Genomic DNA, 22,904 nt, shown 5'->3' on the forward strand with positions numbered 1-22,904 from the left:
GAAACCAAAAAAAAAAAACTTTATCCGTTCACTGTGCTTTTAGTAGCTGCTAAATGTTTGTTTTTGATTGGTACGGTCTTTTATACGGCAATGTTAATTTTATAGGGCAAAGGGTCAAAAATGTCCCTCTATTTTAGAAAAAGTGCTAAAATATCCTTAAATATTCCTCTCATCATTAATGTTTTTAAATATAGATTTGTCTTAACGGAAATTTCCAACATAATCAGATTCCATTTTTAAACTCGCTTCAATTAAACCGAACTCAACTACATAAAAAATCTATATGCTATCAACTTGTTCCCGAGTCTTACATCTGGACTAGGCACAGGAGAGGGTAACCCGTATGCGTTTTTTATTTAGTTGAGTCGGGTTTTAAAATGAAATCTGGTTATGTTGGAGATTCCGTTAAAATAGGGATATATTTGAAAACTTTAATGACGGGAGGGGTATTTTTTACCCAAATTTATAGTGGATGATATTTTTATCCTTTTTCGTAAAGTAAAGGGACATTTTTTACCCTTTCCCCATCTTTTTAATTTGATGAAATTTCATGGTGTCTCCGTGTCCAATCAAATTAAAATACTTAAATTGGGAAGGAGGAGTATTAATTTTTTTTTTGAGTATATATACATAAGTGACTATAATAACTTATTACTCTATTTTTTAATTATCTTTTTCAAGGGCGGATATACATTATTACAAGCGCGGTTAAGGGACACAATTAACCTTCGTTTGCTACCTTGTGACCTGCATCAAAACACACTGCTTTATCCCTAGATGTCCGGTTAATTACTGCGCCTCAATGCATTTCGAGAACCAGTCTGCTTTGGGTTCAAGTGACATCTCACCCCAAACCACAACTCATCTGCTAATTCTTCCACATTAGTTGGTTCGAACCTCTAATTAATATCACCCAAACTTCATCTTAATCATTGATAAATCGTGCAGATTGGGGTCCATAAGCAGTGATAAATTTTCTGTGAAGATTCGTTTTCGCTACGGCTTCAGTAGGTTCAGACGCGCAGTTCAAAGCTCTGGCTCCTCCCTTCCCTCGCTTCGATCGATTTTTTTACTATACATATAGATAATAAGCAAAATAAAAAGTACTGAAGTATAAATATAAAGAATGGCATTACTTGTCATTTTAATAATTCATTCGTTTGTTTATTTTGTTTTTCAAATGTTGAAATTACTTTACAAAAAATTCTACCTACTCCACTGATCTTATTAGGCTTACATATATGTTTATAGATCAACTTAACTTTGACAATATGAGAAATTTATACCTTATTACATTCGTGTTGAAAAATACTCAGAGTTTTGAATGCTCAATGACAGTGATTAAATTCAAAGTATAATATACTAAACACATAAATAAACCACACACTCAAATACTTCATATAACAATATACAAATAAAAAAGTCTCGTCTTATATACTTTTAAACGCGCATATTAAGGAAACATACTCACATAAACATTTGGATATCAATACGAAAATACAAGTGTTATTCATATTGGACAAGTCCCAATATATAATTACATATATAAATTTTTCTTATTGGCTAGCTGTATAATGACAGTTCAACTTTGAATTGGTTAGAAGAGGTTGTCGGCCGAGTACGTGTATGTTTATGTATAAACCTAATTATTTTTTAATTACTCCCTCTGTTTCAATTTGTTTGAACCTATTTCTTTTTTAGTTCGTGTCAAAATGAATGACCTTTTTTTTCTAATTTGAAAACAAATTCACTTTATGAATGATTTATAGCCACACAAATTTTCAAGCCTTATTTTGAACCACAAGTTTCAAAAGTCTTCCCTCTTTCTTAAATGTCGTGCCCAGTCAAATGGGTTCATATAAATTGAAATGGAGGGAGTATTTGTATTACTTCATGAAGCATGCCTCACACATCATGTTAATTATATACTTAATAATCATTACTATCTCCGTCCCAATTTATGCGATATAGTTTGACTGGGTAGGGAGTTTAAGAAATAAAGGAAGACTTTTGAATCTTGTGACCTAAAATAAGCCAAAGATATATGTGTGGTTATAGATCATCTCGTTAAGCGTAAAAAATAAAATTTAAAGTTAAATTGTTGCGAAATAAGAAAATGTATCATTCTTTTTGGAATAGACTAAAAAGAAAAGTGTATCACATAAATTGGGACAGAGGGAGTAATATTAATTGTAAAGAAATGGATTCTGACCCTAACACAACCCCAAAAGCTAGCTTATGAGGGGAGGATGGTGCGTGAGCAATTTAATTTGGGGGCTCAACATCGGGTGAGGTGAGTCCTGTTCTGATACCATGTAAAGAAATGGATCATGAGCCTAATTCAATCCAAAAAGTTAGCTTATGGGGGGGGGGGGGGGGGGCATAAGAGAAATGGTTTTTTGGCCCCTTACAATTTTTTTTTAAATTTTATGACCCTTTTACAAGAGATTTTCATTTTTTACACATAAGAGATCTGGAAAAGAAGAAAAAACACATAAGAAATCTAAAAAAGACATTTTCTTCAATTCAAATTGTAAGAGACCAAGATATCTTATTTCCTCCTTGGAATGCAGATTAGAACATCATAATTGTTGCCTTTATTATTATCATGCAAAGTCAATTTCTTATTAATTATTCTTTTGTGCAAATAAATTATAAACCTAGTCACTATTGCTAATATTATTTTGGGAGAGAATGAAAGAGACACATCAAGAGAAAAGGTAAATTCAATTAAATCATTCAACCACCATTCACATTCTTGATGACTGGAAGTCCAACTAACACCTCACAATAGTTATGAGAAAGAAAGGGTAGAAAAGAACGTTGCATTTGATGTTCTTTTACATCAAAAATCTTTTTCGCTTTAACTTAAAGATAATGCAAATTATGAAATGCAGAACTAGTTTGATTTCTCATTTACTTAACCATGGTAATCTGATGCATGTCAGATAAGTTTTATTATGTCATGATAAAAATTTATCTGCATCGTGTGTTTAATTGCATTAGTAGGTGCATGACACGTGTTTGCATATATATATTTTTTGTCATTTAATCATTGATTAATTAATATGTACTTTCACCTCATCAAAATCAGTTATAAAATCGTGGTCATTTGATATGATTTGGTATAAACACAATAAGCGGGTCGGTCTTGCCAAGGCACCGTGTGTTTATTAATAGATGTATAACACGTGTTTGCACATATACTTATCTCATTTAACCATGATTAATTTATATGTACTTTTTACCTCATTAATTCACTTAACCATGATAATTTAATGTAATTAGTATAAATATGCGGAGCAAAAATTTTTCTACCTTATTTTAAGTTGATTATGTTTCAGTAATAATTCAACCACAAGTCTACAAAATGGAAAATAGAAAAATTGTAGAGGTTACTGCAATCTACTATTTACTTTTCCTTTGTTTATATTCAGTTTGTAATTATCTATCATCAAATTAAAAAATGTGGTGAATGAATGAGATTCCTTTACTCTTAATTAGCTAGATTGTTCGATTCAAACTTTGAAATAAAAGAAATTTCTCATAAGGAGCGTTTTTCTTTTAATGAGTCATAAGCGAAATTTGAATTAATCAAATTAGTGATTTGAGTATTAGATAATTATAAAAGTAAAAAAAAAAAAATGGTAATTGCCCCCAATAATTGTATCTAGTAGATTGAGCTTAAGTTGCTCTCTCACCGTCAACTTAAGAAGTAAAATAAACTTTCTTATGTGATTAAACATGTGACACATAAAATATAAAAAAGAAAAGCTGAAGGGTTAGTATCACGTGGCACTTTAGATGTGAGGTTGCTTTACTTAGTTGCCAAATTAGCCCCTTGGCAGTAGAGGGGGTTGGTGTACAGTGCAAAAATGAATGAATTATTGGTGGGGGCAATCAAAAGATTGTTTAAAGTTGAACACAAGATTGGGAGCTGAGGTGATAGCCAATGCCATGTGTAATTACAAGCTGCAAGCAAAAGAGATGCAATTCTATGTGACCTTGTTCCATCATGTCTTGCTTTTTTTTTTTTTTTTTTTAAATAATTTGTTACGACCAATTTAGACGTTTATTGATTATTTTATCGGGTACATATGGTATTTGAACCAGTTATGTCGATTGTTGAATTTGATTTTATTTTGACGATTTGGCCTTTCAACCCACTCGACAGCGACGTTCAGATATGAAAAAAATAAAGAAAGATGTGTTAAGCTTTTGATTTCTCAGTCGACTTGCACATACTCGTCTTTTTATCTCCTGCCAACACAAATATCGAGTAAATCCATTCATTAAAGCTTAAACGGAGTCGAAAAAAACTCCTGTTATTTTTCTTTTCTTTCATTTCTTGCTTTCCTTACTCTAATTTATGCTTTTGTATATAGGAGTAGTACTTTACATATACAAATTCAAAACTTGGAGCTAGTGAATTAGTATGAATACGATCTTATAGATGTATATATTTTAATTTCTTAACGTATTTATACGTAATTCAAATTAAAAATAATTAGTTCACCTAAATCGATAAAATTCACCCTAGATCCAACTATAATACTTTCATCAAGGGCGGAGCTGATATGTTTGAATTTGATGTAACACAAAAGCTTTTGTTCAAATTCTTTTCTAACCTCAAAACTCATTAGTTTTAATTTCTGATTCCATCTGTTGCTTACATACAAAATTATATAATTATAGGTTGTTCACGAGTCACAACTTGTTGCTTTTGTACAACACGTACCACAAAAATACAACCTGAGAAATTTATTTTATTATTTCTTTTCTTGTTGAGTCAATGGTGGGGAATCTAAAATTATATTCCTGCACTGCATGTACTTGGTTGCTTCCATCATTGTTAGAACTTTTCAGTTTCTTTGCTCAATGTGGTCCATTCATTTTAATTTTTAAGATCATTATTATTGGTAAAGTTCAGCCTTTATGAACTATCACTGTGAAGTCTGGTCCCTCTACCCTAATGAATGGAGTATTACTTTATTCCCTTGGTATATTCTTCGAAATTTTCTCCATTTGAGTTGTGAACAAAGTCACACATCAACAACGACAACAATAACATACTCAGTATAATTTCACAAGTAGAATCTGAAAAGGATAGAGTATATACAGATCCTATCTCTACCTTGACGGGCAGAGAAATTGTTTCACAAAGTCACACATTAAGAATTGATAAAAAGAATTTGATATAAAATAAATTAATACTCTTAATAATGTAAGATCTTTTAAAAATATTATGCAAATTTAGTTTAGAGGTTGTTTGTAAATGCATCAACAATTTAGATCGAGACGAGTATGAAAATGACGAAATAATCATAGCATGGGATTAAGCTTAAGCCTCATTTGATTACACTTAATGGATTTATGAACCTCTGACCATTAAATGCATTTGCTTTATCAAAAGTTCATCACTTAATGAGTGAGCAAATATAAATTATTCAGATCTTAAACAAAGTTTTAATATTATTAAGATGACTTTTAAAAGATTTTCCGAAGATGTTCACTATTTTCTCCTTAACCATCACTGGACATCACCATACAACCACTACCATCAGCTGCCACTCACTAGCCAGACCACCACGGCTCAACCACCATCGCCACCATTGCAAAAGCACCACCACCAACGACCTCCACCATCATAACCGCCATTATCACTGCCAGATCACACCACACCAATCACCTTCACCATCACGACAACCACTACCACCACCACTATCACCAACCATTACCGCTAACTATACCACGAACACCATCATTGCCAATCACCATCAGAGGCGAATCCAAGATTTAAACTTTATTGGTTCAATCTTTAAAATTCTTAGCAATAACACATAAACAAGCACTCAAACTTGGCCTCAGCTTGCAAGTATGCCCTATAACTTTGGGTGTCCATAAGTAGGCACCTCAACTTGTCTCCACTTTGTCAGTTGAATGGTCCAACTTACAAAATGATCATCTAAACACCTCCAAAATTTATGTGTCACGTCAGTGCCACGTCAACATTGTGTTTACGTGTTCAACTTTATACAAGTTGAGATGCCTTGCACACCCAAAGTTGGAGCTGAGGACATACTTGTCATATGAGGCCAAATTTGAGGGCCTGTTTATGTATTATGCCTAATTGTATTTTTAAAGTTATGGATTCATATTCACTATTTATTGCAATTATTGTAGATTTTTGCACATAATTTTATGCTCTACATCAAAAGTATTGAGTTCCAAACCCGATATTGATACTTTGCACCTGCCTCTGATCACCATCATAATTGCCAAATGCCAACTGCCACCATCAGCCATTACCAGCAAAATCACCTTCATCATCACTGCCGCCACCATTACCAACCATCACCACCACCCCTCCTACCATCCAAAACCACTACCAAATACCACAACCCAAACGGTTAGTAACACTAGCTAACTCTTGATTATTAGAATATAAAAAGACAACTTGCAATAAACTAGTAGTAGTGTTTCTTTAATAATCAAATATAGCACTACAAGTTAGTAGTAAAGTCAAAATAGCATCATGAAGTCTGCCTAATGGACTTCTCTTTTGTCCATTTTGCCCCCATAAGATTCCACTTAAGCTGTAACGGCTCTCAAATCCAGTAAACATTGCCGTTAAGCCCTGCCTTTTCCTCTCCTTAAAACGTTGTAACTTTTCCTCACTGAAAACCCCAACAACCACTTTAAACATCAGTTTTTCTGCAAATTTGAAGCAATCCCAGTCTGTTTTTCTCTCTTTTTCAACAAGTACAACACTCATTATTACCTATGGCTAAAGCAACTCTCATCATTTTCCTATTTTTGTCCCACATTTCAGGTTTGTACACTAACTCCTAGGCTCTAGCATTTGTACACAATGATTTTAACTCTTCTCCCAACAAAAAAAAAAAAAAAACCAGAGGTATCTAACTTATGACAATTGATTTAGACATCTCATTTTGTTCATATCTATATGAAGTGTTCATTTATTTTAATTTGGAGGATTTTTGGAGGATTTAACTTGGCCAGTTACATTAGAGGCGGATCCAGAATTTAAAGTTTATGAGTTCTAGTAACTCTTGGTTTTCCACAGAACCCCCAATTCATTTGTGCTATGGGGGTTTGCAGTTTATTAGATGTACATGTTTAGTGAAATTTTCAACACACTTATAAGGTTTAGGCCTAAAATATTGAGTTTTGCAGACCAACCATAATATATATTGTGCATATATCTGCCACTGAATTTACATAGATAAAAGGGTTTCACGCTCAAATTTAAGTGAATAACGTGCATTTTTTCATGTCAGCCTGAGGGGTTTATGAGATATACTTTTACCAACAAGAGGTGTCTATGTGATCACAATGATAGTTCAGGTGTCCATTTGACAGTTGGTGATAGTGTAATACTCCCTCCGTTTTAATTTATATGAATTCATTTGACCGGACACGATATTTAAGAAAGAGGAAAGACTTTTGAAACTTGTGGTTCAAAATAAGTCTTAAAAATTTGTGTGGCTGTAAATCATTCATAAAGTGAATTTGTTTCCAAATTAGGAAAGAGGTCATTCATTTTGGCACGGACTTAAAAGGAAATAGGTTCAAACAAATTGAAACAGAGTGAGTATAAGTTTTTATATTATCGATGCAATCTATTGCCTTATCTTTAACGTTGCTCTATATTGCTCGAACTCTTTAAAAAGTCAATGGATGCGTGTCAAATCCTCCCAAAATAGTGTATCTTTGGGGAATTCGATACGAATTCGGCAACATTTTTTAGAAAGTTCAAGCAACATAGGCGTTACGTTGGTGGTCCATTCTATCAAATTTGATGATATGCTCTTCACTTCCCTCTTGTGGAATGATTGTTAAAATGACAAGTACTTATTACTGTTTCGTTTTTGTTTTTGCAGTTGGGATATTGGTGTTAGCAAATGAACAGGTAACTTCAAGAACTCAAAAACATATATGTACTTAAATGAGAAAATTACAAGTTAATAACAAGTGAAAGGACTGCTAATCTTTTTACATTTTGGTTTTGCAGAAAACTTGGTGTGTGGCTAAACCTTCATCAAATGAGAAAACACTGCAAGAAAACATAAATTATGCATGTTCTCAAGTGGATTGTAGGATCTTGCAAAAGGGGTGCACTTGTTCTTCACCAGATAATCTCATGAACCATGCTTCTATTGCCATGAATCTTTATTATCAAGCTAAGGGAAGGAACCATTGGAATTGCCACTTTGGTAATTCTGCCTTAGTGGTCTTGACCGATCCAAGTAGGTCTCTTCTTTTTGTTTTGTTTTTTTACTCCCTCTGTTCTAATCTATATAATGCAGTTTGACTAAACATAGTTTAATATTCGCGTGACTATAAAATTTTTAAAACTGGTAATCTAAACCTATCATAACATTTGTGTAATTGTAAAAGTTCCTCATTAAGCGTGTGTTTGGGATGAATGGAAATGTTTCATAAGTGGTATTCTGCACTACGGGGGCAGGGAGTAAGGGTGGTGGGGCTGAGGGTGGGTTGTCTTAGAGAGTGTCGGAGAGTAGGAATGAGACAATCAATGTGAATTCCACATATGAAACTTGTTTATCATTTTTCTCATTTTTAAAGAAACTTGTTTTCTTAGATAAAATGTGACTAACCAAACATGAGAAAAATGTTTTCCTCCATACTAAAAACACCTTAAGAGTAAAATGAGAAGCTTATAGTTAATAAATGGTCACCAAATTTAGAAATGAATCATTTTTTTAAATAGACTAATAAAGAAACAGGGTCACATGGGAAGAAGTAGTTTTCTCTAACATATTAGAAGTATGCAACTTATGACATTATCCAACACTTGATTGATCAATCATGGAATCTTGACAATGGCAGGTTATGGCAGCTGTATCTATGAATGAAGCCCTGATTTGGATAAGCAGCTAAATAAGGAGGCCATTCTTTTGATCCTTTATTTTTTTGTGACCACTTGGTATTTAAGAACATTAACATGCAAGATGTTACTCTAGGGAGAGGGAGAGAGATCTAGAGAAGCTCATTTGGCAATTAGTTGTCAAAATATAGTCCTGTACAATCTCTTTTAAAGAAGTGTTTATATATGTGGTGGTGCCAAATATCTCGAGTATATATATATGGTCCATATATTTGTTTTTCTTTTAAATTACCTGTTATATCCAACATGCTATTTTCCCATGGGCGGACCCATGTACTATAAACTTCGGTGCTCGAGCACCCATTAACTGCGGTGAATACTCTATGTAGACATATAGAAAATATTGAAATTTTGATAAAAAACATTAAATAGCACCAAGAAGCAATAAAAGATTTAGGTGCTTTGGTTAAAAGGTGGTGGCTTTAGGATAAGCCATGGAGGAGAGCGAGTTCAAATCCTACCAAAAGCAAATTCTTTTTTGTTAATTTTAAGAAGAGCACCCAGGATCATTGAATTCTGGGTCCGCCACTGTTTCCCCACCAACATTGGTACCTGGTAACACTGTGAACCGATGTTTGTGCAGATTGAAAGAAATCACTAGTGTTGCCGGGGATTTCAACCTGAAACTATGTTCTCCTCTTGGGCGTTATACGGTCCATATATTTGCTTCACTTCATACTTGACATCCTGCAGCTTCCAGAGGACTATCCGGATATTGTCGATTCAATGGGGTTAATTTCAGGGACTGGCATCCAATTTTCAATGTGTTGCACCAAAGTCGAAAAATTAATTTTTATAACAAAAAAATAATTCAACCACACCGCCTGCATATCACACACAAGAAAGTCCGAAAATGCTAAATCTAGTACTGAAAACACAAGTAGTAACAAAGAATAAGGATCTAATTCAATCCTATTGTAGCCCTTGTCCAAATTCCAGCTAATACCATGTAAAGCAGCTTAGTACAGGATGAAATATGGATATTCAAGTCCCCTGCACGGGCTGCTCATTCTATATGCAAATAAATTGGGGATGACTATATGAATCATCACTGAATGCTCGTTCAAAAACTGATCAATTGCTCGTTCGACATAACAAATGTCAATTTCCAGGCATATTCAAGACTATAGACACATTAATAGAGGCTCTGGGCACTGATAGTAATCCCATAGTAGCTGCCGCTCCTTTTGTTGAAACAAAATCACTGCACTGAATTACTAATTTCTCCAACACAGAAGCATTTTTTATAACATGAGTTATAAGTCTGATTTCACGTTCTGTTCCAGTAAATCCTTTAATCCTCATAAATCTCGGATGATGAGTAAAACTATCTGGCAGCTCTTTCTTTTCCCAATACATATGCTCCTGAGACAGGGCAGATTCAGAATTTAAAGTCGTGGTGACCTGCATGCATCAGTGCATTCAGAATTAGTGTGATGTAATCAATTGTATACTCCTTCTGTATGTAAACCTATTTGACTGGACGCGCAGCCTAAGTAAATAGAAATTTTTGGTCTTAGACATGGCAAAATATTTGTGTGGCTATAAGTCTTTTGAAACTTGTAATTTTGAAAATGGCATAACATTTAATAAACACTTGTTATTAAAGGTAAAATGAGAAGTTTAAGTTAAATTGTTTCCAAATTCAGAGTTGTTCAACCTGCATCAGTGCGTTCAGAATCAGTATAATGTAATCAATTGTAAACTCCATATGTTTCAACATATGTGAACCTAATTGACTGGTTGCAGAGCCTGAAAAAGAAAAACATTGTGGTCTTAACTATGACGTAACATTTGCGTGGCCATAAGTGTTTTGAAACTTGTAATCTTGAACATGGCATAACTTTTATGTGGTTGATAAAAAACTTATCATTAAAGGTAAAATGAGAAGTTTAAGTTTAATTGTTTCCAAATTCAGAAAGATCGAGATCATCCTTTTCCAAACAGACTAAAAGGAACTAGGTCACATAATTAATTGGGGTAAAATTCACAAATAGCCACCTTTCAATCCCTATAATTGAAAAATAGTCAACATCGTAGAGTTTCAAATTTCAAATTTGAAATATCCGATGAAATAAAAAGCTCCAGGACCGTGCTATTTTTTAAAGAAACCGTCGAAAGGTGGTAAATGAGTGCTAATATCTTATGGAATTTCTAACTCCAGGACCATCGCTATTCCTCAAAGATGGTGCCAAGAACTGGCTAGTGAGGACTACTAGCCTATAAAATTTGAAACTTCTTAACAGTAACTATTTTTCAAAAACAGGGCCGAAAAGTGTCCAGCGAGCGCTATTTGTATAATAAATTGGAAAGGAAGGAGTGCCATATTTTTTCTTGATATATACATATAATTCAAGTCCAAAGTAATAGATTTTGTTGAACTATCTGAACCCCACCCTAAATTCGTCTAGGATAGTCTATCTACTATGAATTTCATACAACAACAACAACATACCCAGTGTAATCCCATAAGTGAGGTCCGGGGAGGGCGATGTGTATGCAGACCTTACCCCTGTCTTGAGACAGTAAAGAGATTGTTTTCGATAGACCATCGGCTCAAGTAAAACGTTTTTAAGCAGGTTAAAGGATATACATTAGTGAAGAAGCCATGTTGGAAATAATAGAGAAAAGAACAGTAACAACTATAAATAATACAATGACCGAAACAAATGAAATAACAAGTAATAATAAAACTCAAAGAGTAAGACTATTATGAATTCCTTGTGAATGATAATTATACCAACCTCATTAGTGATGTCAAGCTTTTGAAGATGGCTCCACACCCTAAAGACGAAGCTAAGCACAATGTTGTCACTCACGGAGTTCAAGTCTAAGGTGGTACATAACACACACACCTCCATGAAAGGGATTCCATACTTGTAGCGTTCAAAATCTCGAGACTGCAAAATGGATACAGTCAAACCTCTCTATAAACGACATCCTTTGGCCACTATAGTGAAATGTTAGCTATAGTGAAATGTTATTAGAAAGAACATATAATACAACATAACTTGAGTAATCAGTTTCAAAGAAAACTTGATTGTTATAGTGAAGCGTTTTAATAGGGATTACTGTTATAAAGAGGTATGACTATATATGCTTAGTGTTAGGACTTATAATATGTGTGGTCAAGCTTTTAAAAGGTAAGAAAATACTTGTTAAAATTTATTTATTTTAGAGAATGAAGGTGTTTGACCAACTTTTTAGTTAAGAAATTAGTATTTCTGAGAGTACCGGATTAAACGAGCTATTGAGTTGAAGCTAGAAAAAGTAGCTTCTCCAAAAATAAGTGTTTTCAATTATTTTAGGAAATCAAAAATTCATAATTACCAATTGAATTAATACTAATTTCCAATTTTTGTAATTTGACAATTAAAAGAACTTTTAAAAAATATTGGTCAAACATTTTTTTTATAGAGCTCTTTTTTTTTTTTTTATAAGAAAGAGCTTTTCAAAATAAGTTGATTTCAGCAGTTTGGTCAAACATGCTCTTAGTGCGTTCAGTGTGAAGAAAAATACTTTCGGGGTGGCTCATTATTCAACCCTTTCTAAAATTTAGAAACACTATTGGAGAAAGTCATTTTTCACCTTTTAATTTCATTACCAAAAAAATGGCTTATTGTTTGGAAAACATTTTCCTAAAATTATTTTCCTTCCTACCAAACACACCCTTAGTATAAACATTTTGAGAACTCCTAGAAAAGTAAGTCATATTCTTTGATACCTATGTCTTAATATAAAAACCAATCAAAATTAAAAATACTATGGTAACAAAAGGGAGCACCGTGGAATTGAATCATTTCATCAAATAATGGGTACCAAAAGAAATTATGCAGGTATAAAAAAAACAAAAAAAAAAATAGTAATGTATCTAGTGTAATCCTACAGGCGGAGTTTGAGGACGGTAGAGCGTACGCAACCTTACCCCTAACTCGTAGAGACAGAGAGGTTGTTTCCGATAAAGCAATTTGAAAAAGGAAATACATAAATAAAAGCAGTAACAAAAACAAAATGATGCAAAATGGAAAGCAGTACATAGCATTCAGAAAAAAAAGCAGCACGTACAACAACGGAAAAAAAAAAAAAAAACCTTACCCTCAAACCAATGCACCAATCCAGCAAGTCATGGTTATTGGTCCGGATGATCCGAATGTTTGGACATTGAATATTATGAGATTCTTCTGAGGAATAAGAAGAATTTTCAAACACCAACTCATTTAGGGTTTCACATATTAGACAAAATTTCGTTATGTGAATATCATTGAATTCTATCATCATGAGTTTCTCGTGTTGGATGTGGATATTAAATTGCCCCTTCTTATTATAACAAGCATGAAGGCTCAAATTCTCCAATGAGGCACAGTTCCCAATGATGTCAGCTAGGGTTTCACCGCCCTTCAGAGTGACCGCGGTGAGTTTTAGGGTTTTAACGTTGACGCAACCTTCAAAGGGTGAAGCACTACTTAGAACGTATTTATTTAGCTCCACAAATTCAAGGAATTTACCATGGAAGATCCCTCGTGGTACCTCGTATAAATGTGGTGATCTATAAATATTGTTTTGACAAGAAAGTGAAATCCCTCCTAATTTTTTCTCATTTTTGAGATGCTCTATCCATCGTTGCATGTTGCTATTGTTGTTGTTATTGTTGTTAGACGTGCTCCAATCTTGTGGGAGGTGATGCATGTGAAAAAATTCGATAACATTTCCAATCTGTGACGAAAGAATGTTGTCCACGATGGACGGGGCTGGCGTTGAATATTGTTGTTGTCGTCGTCCTCGTCGTCGTCGTTGAGGGAAAGAAAGGCGAGTTAAGGACCTCCATAGGAATTTCCAACGTTTTGAATATGTGCTTGTTGTTATGGCTTCTTTTGTTGGAAGATATGAAATTATTGAACATAATAATTGATCATGAAGATTGCTAATCAAATCATCATGAGGAGCTTTGATTTGTTTAGTGTTAGAGTCCATGGGGATACAAGAAAATGACTAATATCTTCTCTGTATATTTGGAATTTTGGTCCTAGAAAAGGTAGAATGTTGATTTATATGAATAAAATTCGTGACTCTCTGTTGTTATATGCGTGAACTAGGACTCTTAATTAATTTGAGATTTATGGTAACTTAAAAATAGGACTCTATTCTAGCTGATACGAATCTTTTGTATGTGAAAAAAGGGAAACGTAATATATGATCAGCGCTAATGTTAATTTAAAGAGATATTAGCATTTTTAATCCCTCAAATATTGATAAATGCTAATTTTGGTCCTTATCATTTTTGGTGAAGCACATTTAACTTTCAATTAATTGATATGTCCACTTTTGATCCCTCAAACGTGTAAATCTTCACAAATTTAACGAAATCTTTAGATTCTAAACCATTCTTTTATCGATGTATTTTATTAAATTTGTATTGTTACTCTATATTTGATGGGGATATAATCCTCAAAAATACTCTAAATATCACATATTTCCTGTATAAGGGACCAAAAACACACATTTTCGTTAATTGAAGGTTAAATGTGCTTAGTCAAATATTAGAATCACCAAAACAAGAATTCATCAATAATTGAGGAACCAAAAGTACAATTTTCCCTATTTTTTTTTTTTTTTTTTTTAAATATTTTAACTATTCTTTACTTGATTTCCATTAAGTAATCTCTTTAATTAGTTTCATGATACATAACTTCTGTTGCAAGAAAGAAGATTGATTTTAATACCATATTCGCACCCCAAACTTTTTTGTTCTTTCTTGTATTTGTACACGCCGTTCGTCTAATTCTTATGGTGTGGGTTTACAGGGTATAAATTGGAATCTATTATGCAAGAGAAAGGTGAAGAAAAAGTTTTTGTTAAGAGAATTTTACACGATATGACAAAATAAGACCTCTAATAACCATTTTTATATATAAACACTTCTAAATAATTACCCTACATAACAAGACTTTTCAAAACATAACATCTTAAGAAAATAAGGGTCCTTGATTTTAGGGTCCTTTTTAATCTTATCCCTCTCAATTTTCCAATTTTCTTCCAATCCTCCTCCCCTCTCTCTCTCCAAACAAATGATAAAGGGAGGAGACCAGTACCGGAACTTCAAGGTAAAAATATGATCTTAAACATGTCATAACATTTATATGGCCAAAAATTTTGTTTGTAGGGATAAAATAGGAAGTCAAGTTAGATTGTTACCAAATCTAAAAAGGGATTCTTTTTTAAATAGACTAAAGAGAAAATAGGGTCACCTAAACTGGACTCATAATTTTAAAGGTAAACTAAGTTAGGTTCTACTAATATTACAGGTTGAACTCATCAAGTTTAAATAATTCATTCACCTCGCAACAGAGGTTCCTCATAGGGATGACAAGAGATGTGGGGCGGTGCGGTGTAGTTGCGGGGCAAACCCGCGTAGACCCGTGATGTTCAGTCGAAAATGCAAATATATACGTAGCTATTATTTACCTTACAATTTAATACTTTCATCGTTGGTTGAGTGTATATCATATCATTTTGTTTTTAATATTATATTTTCTTGTGTAGAAATAAAAGCAGAAAAATTGATAGTCTAATGATTGGAAATATTAACAAAGAGCAAAAGAAGTGACTAAATGAATTGGTTGCATGGTTACTTGGCTGCAAACGAAGAGTAAGTCCAAAGAAGTAGCAATTTTCATTTATTTATTTTTTTGCGCGAAATGCCAAAGCCTCTAATTTTTGCCCCACAAATTTTTGGTCTTTAATTTTTATCTTTTGCCTAAAAATCTATGGATTCCGGGTTCGAATTCCCGCTTATGGCCTGCTTGGCTAAGCTTATTTTTCTCCAAAAGTTCTTTTTTATTTCACAAAGTGCTTATTTAAAAAAAAAAGTGTAGTGTTTGGCCAAGCTTTTGAGAAAATAAGTACTTTTGGGGAGTAGCAGAATCAGTTTTTCAGAAGCTAAAAAAATAGTTTTTCCCCAAAGGACTTTTTTGAAAAGCACTTTTGAGGAAAAAAAACACTTAGAAGCACTTTTTAAAAGCTTGAACAAACACTAATTGCTACTCAAAAGTGTTTTTTAAATTAATTGGCCAAACACAAATTGCTTCTCACAAAAATTATTTTTTTAAAAGTACTTTTCAAAAAAGTTGATTTTAGGAGTTTGGCCAAACATGCTATTAGCCAAAAAAAAAATTAAGGCAGAGTTTTGGATTCAAGGTAGAGTTTGAACCTTATAAGGCAGAGTTTGGACAAAAGTCTGCCTTAAGGCCTAACTTTTGCCCGAATAGGCCTAATTTTGGGCAAAAGTTAGGCCCTAAGACAAAGGTTTGCGTTAATGCCTAATTTCGGGTAAAAGTTTGCCTAAACTTTTACCCGAATAGGCCTAATTTTGAGCAAAAGTTAGGCCCTAAGGTAGAGGTTTGCGTTAATGCCTAATTTCGGGTAAAAGTTTGCCTTAAGGCCTAACTTTTGTCCGAATAGGCCTAATTTTGCTTCAAACCTCTGCCTTGCGATTTTTTTTTGTTTTTACTAAGTCGGGGTTCGAAACCAAAACCTTGGGGTATTAGACAAAGGGCAAAAACTAAAGACCAACAATTTGAGGGGCAAAATTAAAGACTAGTAATGCCTTTGAAGGGCAATCGTGCAAATGACCCAATTTTCAAGGCACCGCAACTGTGAACGTGGGGACTTTTAATGTCAACCCTGTTAGTCAGTAAACTAGATAAATTAAAAAAATGAATCAATTGAAGAATGCAACGTGATTGTTAGATAGCCCATAGTCCTAGACTGATTCCATCTCATGGATAACATAAAAATCCGCTCTTTGTTGGTTGAAGTTCATTATTTGTTTTCTTCTATTTTATTTAGTTGATAATTATATCTTTTTGTTTCTTGGTTAGATAATTAGCATTAGTTTAATTTAGTTGACGGTTGATCATAAGTCCTTGTGGGTTCGACATTCGATTTCTAAAATCACTATATTACTTGTACGATCACGTAGCTTACGTGTGCATTTGGGAGCAACAACTCTCGACAATGTCAACCCGCCCTGCATAATTGTTTAAACTTTTCCTTTTTTAACTGAATCTGATTTAAATTATGAAATTCATAAAATTCTTTTTATTTTCCTGCTAACTAGCACTAATTTAATAGATAATGCCTCAATTTTTTTATGCAATTAACTTATTCATCGCAGAAATTTACTTCTAATAGCCTGTTTGGCCAATCTTTTGGGAGGCGGCCAAAAGTGCTTATTTAGAAAAAATGAGGTGTTTGGCCAAGCTTTTGGGAGAAAAATAAGTGCTTCTCGGAGTAGCAAAAACTGTTTTTCAGTAGCTAAAAAGAAGTTCTTTTTTTCCCAAAACACTTTTTAAAAAAAAACACATTTGAGAAAATACAATTCGAAGCACTTTTTAAATGTTTAGCCAAACATTAAAATAGTTTTTTAACTTATTTGTTTGAACTTTATTAAATAAGTAAAAAATTAGAGCTGGCTAAGCTATATTAGTATTTTTTAAATTTTGAGACCCCTAACACAAGATTAGAGGTTGGCTCAGTGGTCAGGGGTTCAAAATTCACCTTGAGGTCCAAGTTCAAATAGCAAACATTACATTTTTATTTTTAGAACCACCTTACTGAAAATTCCGAATCCGCACGATGCACCTGCCCTGCCCCGTTTCCATACCTACCAAAAATAAATAACCTCATTAAACTACAATGAAAGCGTTAAGACTATAGCTTTTACGGAAAAGGCTCAAATATGCCATCGAAAATGACTCATTTATGTCATTCGTCAATTGTTTGGCTCATTTATGCCGTCGTCGTTATCAAAATGACTCATTCATGTCATTTTTCATTAACGCCAGTTTTATAATACCAGATATGACACTTGGCCACCAATTAGAGGTCGACGTCGTTTAATTAAACCAGCAAAAGTTAAATCCTAAATTAAACTAAAACCCGACTCATAAATTCGTGCTGGGTTAATTAAACTACGTAGACCTCTAATTAGAAGCTAAGTGTCATTTCTAATATTCTAAAATCACGGTTAATGAAAAATAGCTTAAATAAGCCATTTTGATAACGGCAATGACCTAAATAGACCATTTCTGATAGTTGGATGACGTATTCGCATAAAAGCGAGCCGAGCGCCCTTTTCATTTCATTTCTCCTAAAGAACACCAACAATGCAGAGTGTCATCAACTCATATAGACCAATGTTTTCAATTCGTTACAAACCTTTAATTCACAAATTAATCTTTCAATCTCCAAAATATTTTCCACCTTCATATCAATTGTCAACATCTCAAATACAAAATTATGATGACATCAACCTTATTAACAACTACAAAGATTGGTTAAGTCCAAATGAAGTCATTAAAATATTCCAAAATCTCAAAAACCCAAATTCAGCACTAATTATACTTAATGAAATCTCAAAAAGAAAAGATTACAAACCCAATGAAGCAATTTATAGTACAGTTATAAAAAACCTAGCAATAGCTAAGAATTTTGATGATATTGAAACCCTAATGAAAAAAATCAAGAATGAAAGAAAATGTAGACTTTCAGATGATTTTTTCTATAATGTTATTAAGATATATGGTCATTTAGCTGGTAGAATTAATAAAGCAATTGATACCCTTTTTGATATGCCTAATTATAAGTGTTGGCCTAGTGTTAAAACTTTTAATTTTGTGTTAAATTTGTTAGTTAATACTAAGCAATTTGATGTTGTTCATAAGGTTTATATACGTGGTAACGAATTGGGTGTCGAAATTGATGCTTGTTGTTTGAATATTATCATTAAAGGGTTGTGTCGTTGTGGGGAAATAGATGGTGCATATAAGGTGTTCGATGAATTTCCTAAACAAAATTGTCAGCCTAATGTTAGGACTTTTTCGACTATAATGCACGCGTTATGTGAGCGCGGTCGTGTTGACGAGGCGTTGGGTTTGTTCGAGAGGATGGAAAAGGAGGAAGTCGAACCGGATGCTATCGTGTTTAATACGTTGATTTCGGGGCTTAGGAAGCAAAAAAGAGTTGATGAAGGGATTGAGATGTTCAAGAAAGTAATGGTGAAAGGTTGTGATCCAAATCCAGGTATATTGTACGGGTTCACGGGAATCCAGTAACTTTTGTATAAACTTTACATATATATTAAGACATCCATTAAATATCTATAATTATTTCATTGTGAACACCGTTATTACTGTATATTAACTTGAGATCGCGGTAGAAATTCATAAACTTCGAATTCTGGATCTGCCTGCCTCTGCAGGTACTTATCAGGAGGTGTTGTACGCTTTGCTTGATGCCAAGAGGTATTTGGAGGCAAAAGATTTTATGGCTTTCATGATTGATAAGAGGGTGAATCCAAGTTTTGAGTCTTATAAGCTGGTGATGCATGGCCTTTGTGATGGTAAGCTTCTTGGAGATTTAGATTGGGTGTTGAGGCAAATGGTGAGACATGGATTTGTTCCTAGGATGGGTATGTGGAGGAAGATTCTGGGTTGCTTGTTTCCTGATGGAGGTTGCTGTACAACCTATACTTATGATGAAATTCTTAGAGACTAAATCTACAATGTATTACGCGATGGTACTTGTGGAAATTCCCCATGGAAAGTGTTGTTGCTGATGTCAAGAGATACAAGAAAGGAGAGGTTTCCAAGGTGTGGAGCAATGGTACCATGAAGCGGCATGCTAGAAATATCTAAAGCTGTAACCTATGGTGGCGAGAGCTGCAAGTGATTCCAATCCAGCTGCAAACTGAGCTTGAAGAAGACCAGTTGCTTGCTAAGATATTATTTGGATTAGGAGAAACGCGAGACTTCGAGGCAAGAAGAGCAGCTTCGTCAGTGCTAATATTGGGAACAATAGCCAGTGACTTATGGTGATGAAGCAGAACGAAAACTACAAAAGCAAAGAGAAGATTCCAACTTATGCCCATAACTATAACAGTCAGGTTTCTCTTTTTTTCCTAAAACAAGAATTGATGAGCTAATGATATCAAATTCATTGGATTACCAATATATACTGTTGTTAGTCTCTGAAGTTTTCTTTCGGTTAAGAGTGTCACTTTTGAGTATTACAAGTTGTATTAGTAAAAGCTGGTCAATCTGTATTTTGCTTTGATTGGTTGTGACCACAGGTCTGTCACTCTTTTTCTTTCGTGGGGTTCGGAGGGTGCTGAGGTGGACCAAAAACGTCTCTATTGTCTTTTGCCAAAAACATCAACCTGGGTATGGTATCAAATTCAGTTGAGAAAGGTGATTAAGCATTAGAAGTGACTACTACTATTAAACACCAAATTTGGGGAGACATTAAATACCAAAAATGAGAACTTACATTTAGTGTGGCATTACTACACTATTACAGAAAGAAAATTAAAGGAGCTCATAACACCGTAAGAAATTTTATAGAATTTACAAGTGACATTCGCAGCTTCATAATGATGATCTATAAGACTATATATTCATAAAGCATAGATTCACAGGTTTCTTCCCACAAGAAGGTGTGCTGATCATGTTCCTCCATTAATGTAACTCCATCATACGTTTGTGAAAATTCGATTGGGTCTATAAATTCAATCACATCATCAGTACTATCTCCGGAATAATCCATGAACCATATACTCCTGTCATCACTAGGAGTAGAACATGTCATCTTTGAATCAATACATTCAAATTCAAGATCACATGATGTCGAACAACTCTCCACTTCACTCGAAGTATCAGAGAATTCGCAATCCTTTAGTGAATTAGATTCATTGATCAAAACAGGAGAAATTTCTGCTTCCAAAGACTGGATCACTTGTCTGATCCTTTCTTCAATCTCTGATTCTTCAAGAAATGACATGAGAATATCAGTATCAATTTTTGAGAACTCAACATCATTGAAGTCATCGGAAGTGGTAATGTATCTGAGATCTTCACTAATGAATGAGCTTGACATGTTGTATAGGGGAGAAATAGAAGTAGAAAAGAATGAATGAATCTTAGTTGCAATGGGAATTTGAATGAATCTTAGTTGCAATGGGAATTTGAAGACAAAAGAGAATGTGAATGCAATGTGTTAAGTGTTATTGATGGACATAGTTATATAGGCCTATAAATATGCAGATGAAATGGCAACAACTTGATCCTACCACATGCGTAGATAGGTTGATGATCCAACAAATCATGTGCAATCTTAGATTCTTAAATGATAGATACCATGTATTCATAATATTCATGTACTAGTCAATATTTGGACGTGTGATGCTGAGTTGTCCCTGGACCTGGAGTCCTGAATAAACAAAGTTGTCTTAGTATAGAAGTTCTTTACATTGTCAGTGTATATAACTTAAATTCTTTGATATACACTATTTTAGTTCTCGTCCAAGAATCTGGATGGGACCTTCTCCTATTTACTTCTATTAGTTGTCAGTTCTCAAAAAAGCTAAGAATCCCAAAGTTCTTCTTCCTCCTCCTGTATGGAGGCGATTTTCCGATAGAACCAGAATGAACCGCCGTCGTGGAAGAGATAAGAAAAGAGTTTGCAATATCGAGAATGAAACTTATGATCTTTTAGTTGAGGGCCCCTTTACTTGAGCTAATCCAGGGTCCATCCCCCACCACCACCACCAACAAACACATTTAGACATTATAGGTGATATATATAAATCATCTTAACACATTTTTCTTTGTTTATTTTTCTTGTAACCATGGCAATAGACAAACAACATGTGCTAGATCTATTATAATGGAGACAGGTCCATTCAGCAGAAGGAAGCTTCATAGAAATGAATCTTAATATTAATTGTTGACAACCAAATCATTTTTATGTAAGGTTCAAACAATATACATCAGATAGACAGTATATTGTAGGCTTCATAATTAAATGATTTGGTAACTGGTTGAGTGAGAAACAATCATTGAGCACTTTTCAGAAACATGAAATATTATGGTATTAGTTGAACTGTTGAAGCATTGATAATTAAAGTACTACGAGTAGTATTTTTATATTTGAACAGCAATGTTAATAATAGAAGTTAATGCTGGTCAATTTTCTAGTGCCAAAGATGCCATTTTGTGTAATAAATCTATAACTCTAAAGAAAAGCAGTCTGATTTTGATTCGAAGTTAGTCAAATCTTTGTGTCCTTGCATAAGCTTGGTCACATTACAGATGCCAAATCGCAAAGGAGGAGGGATATAGTAGGCTGGCTGGCAGTGTAAAAATAGTCAATTTATGATGAATTCTTACAATACAGATATCGTTGGGACGTGCTCATCTAGGGACGCGTTACATTGGAAGGGACCAGGCAGCTATTATATAGTATCAACTTAGAATACATAACAACAAGACTCAGTTATGAACAAATTGTCTGTCTTAGTATTCAGCTATACTAATTATGCTCTCTTTTATGACAACGACCGATCGACATGACCCGCTACACCAGAAGGATCCTTTGTAAAGGTGAATTGTAATCGTTAAGAAACAAACGATGTTTGGTTAATGTGTAAGGAACAAATCAAGTCGATAACAGAGAGACAGGACCTCTAGAAAATATGAAGTGAAGTGACTTGTAGGCCTCTTAATTAAATGATATTATGAGACCTTCATAATATCTGTAAATTTGAACAGATAGAGAACTGAACTGTAAAGCAGCCTTGAAAATGGCAGAAAAAAAAGAAAAAGAAGAGGCATCAGACAAGGCAACATGTGCTAGATCTATTTTAATGGTGACAGGGCCACTAAGCAGAAGGAAGCTTCATAGAAATGAATCTTAATTGTTAAAAAACAAGCAATTTTTGTGTAAGCTAAGTATCTGTAAGATATATTGATATTTTATAGCAAAAATTAGGAGTTAGTGATCTAGCTTGACGTAACGAGTAGGCTTTGTGATTAAATGATATTTTAGGACCTTGATTTGGTAGCCGGTTGAGTGAGAAACAATTATTGAGCAATGAATAATAAAGTTTTTGAAACATGAGATGTTATGGTATTAGTTG

The 22,904-nt window shown here is 33.8% G+C and overlaps 2 protein-coding genes across 2 annotated transcripts; both read left to right on the plus strand.

Annotated features, from left to right (window-relative positions):
• The first annotated feature begins 6,485 nt into the window (after positions 1-6,485).
• Positions 6,486-9,160, plus strand: LOC132600123 (glucan endo-1,3-beta-glucosidase-like). Its single transcript, XM_060313543.1, has 4 exons — positions 6,486-6,832; positions 7,905-7,933; positions 8,036-8,270; positions 8,875-9,160. Exons 1-4 carry the CDS (start codon positions 6,784-6,786, stop codon positions 8,898-8,900), a joined length of 339 nt encoding a protein of 112 aa, XP_060169526.1. The 5' UTR covers positions 6,486-6,783; the 3' UTR covers positions 8,901-9,160.
• An 8,900-nt stretch (positions 9,161-18,060) lies between these two features.
• Positions 18,061-20,042, plus strand: LOC132629268 (pentatricopeptide repeat-containing protein At3g14580, mitochondrial). The gene is made up of 2 exons (XM_060344976.1): positions 18,061-19,012; positions 19,191-20,042. The coding sequence occupies exons 1-2, from the start codon at positions 18,097-18,099 to the stop codon at positions 19,484-19,486; spliced, it is 1,212 nt and encodes a 403-aa protein (XP_060200959.1). The 5' UTR covers positions 18,061-18,096; the 3' UTR covers positions 19,487-20,042.
• The last annotated feature ends 2,862 nt before the right edge of the window (positions 20,043-22,904 follow it).

The sequence above is a fragment of the Lycium barbarum genome, chromosome 1 (genome assembly GCF_019175385.1).
Source record: "Lycium barbarum isolate Lr01 chromosome 1, ASM1917538v2, whole genome shotgun sequence".
Classification (NCBI taxonomy): Eukaryota; Viridiplantae; Streptophyta; class Magnoliopsida; order Solanales; family Solanaceae; genus Lycium; species Lycium barbarum.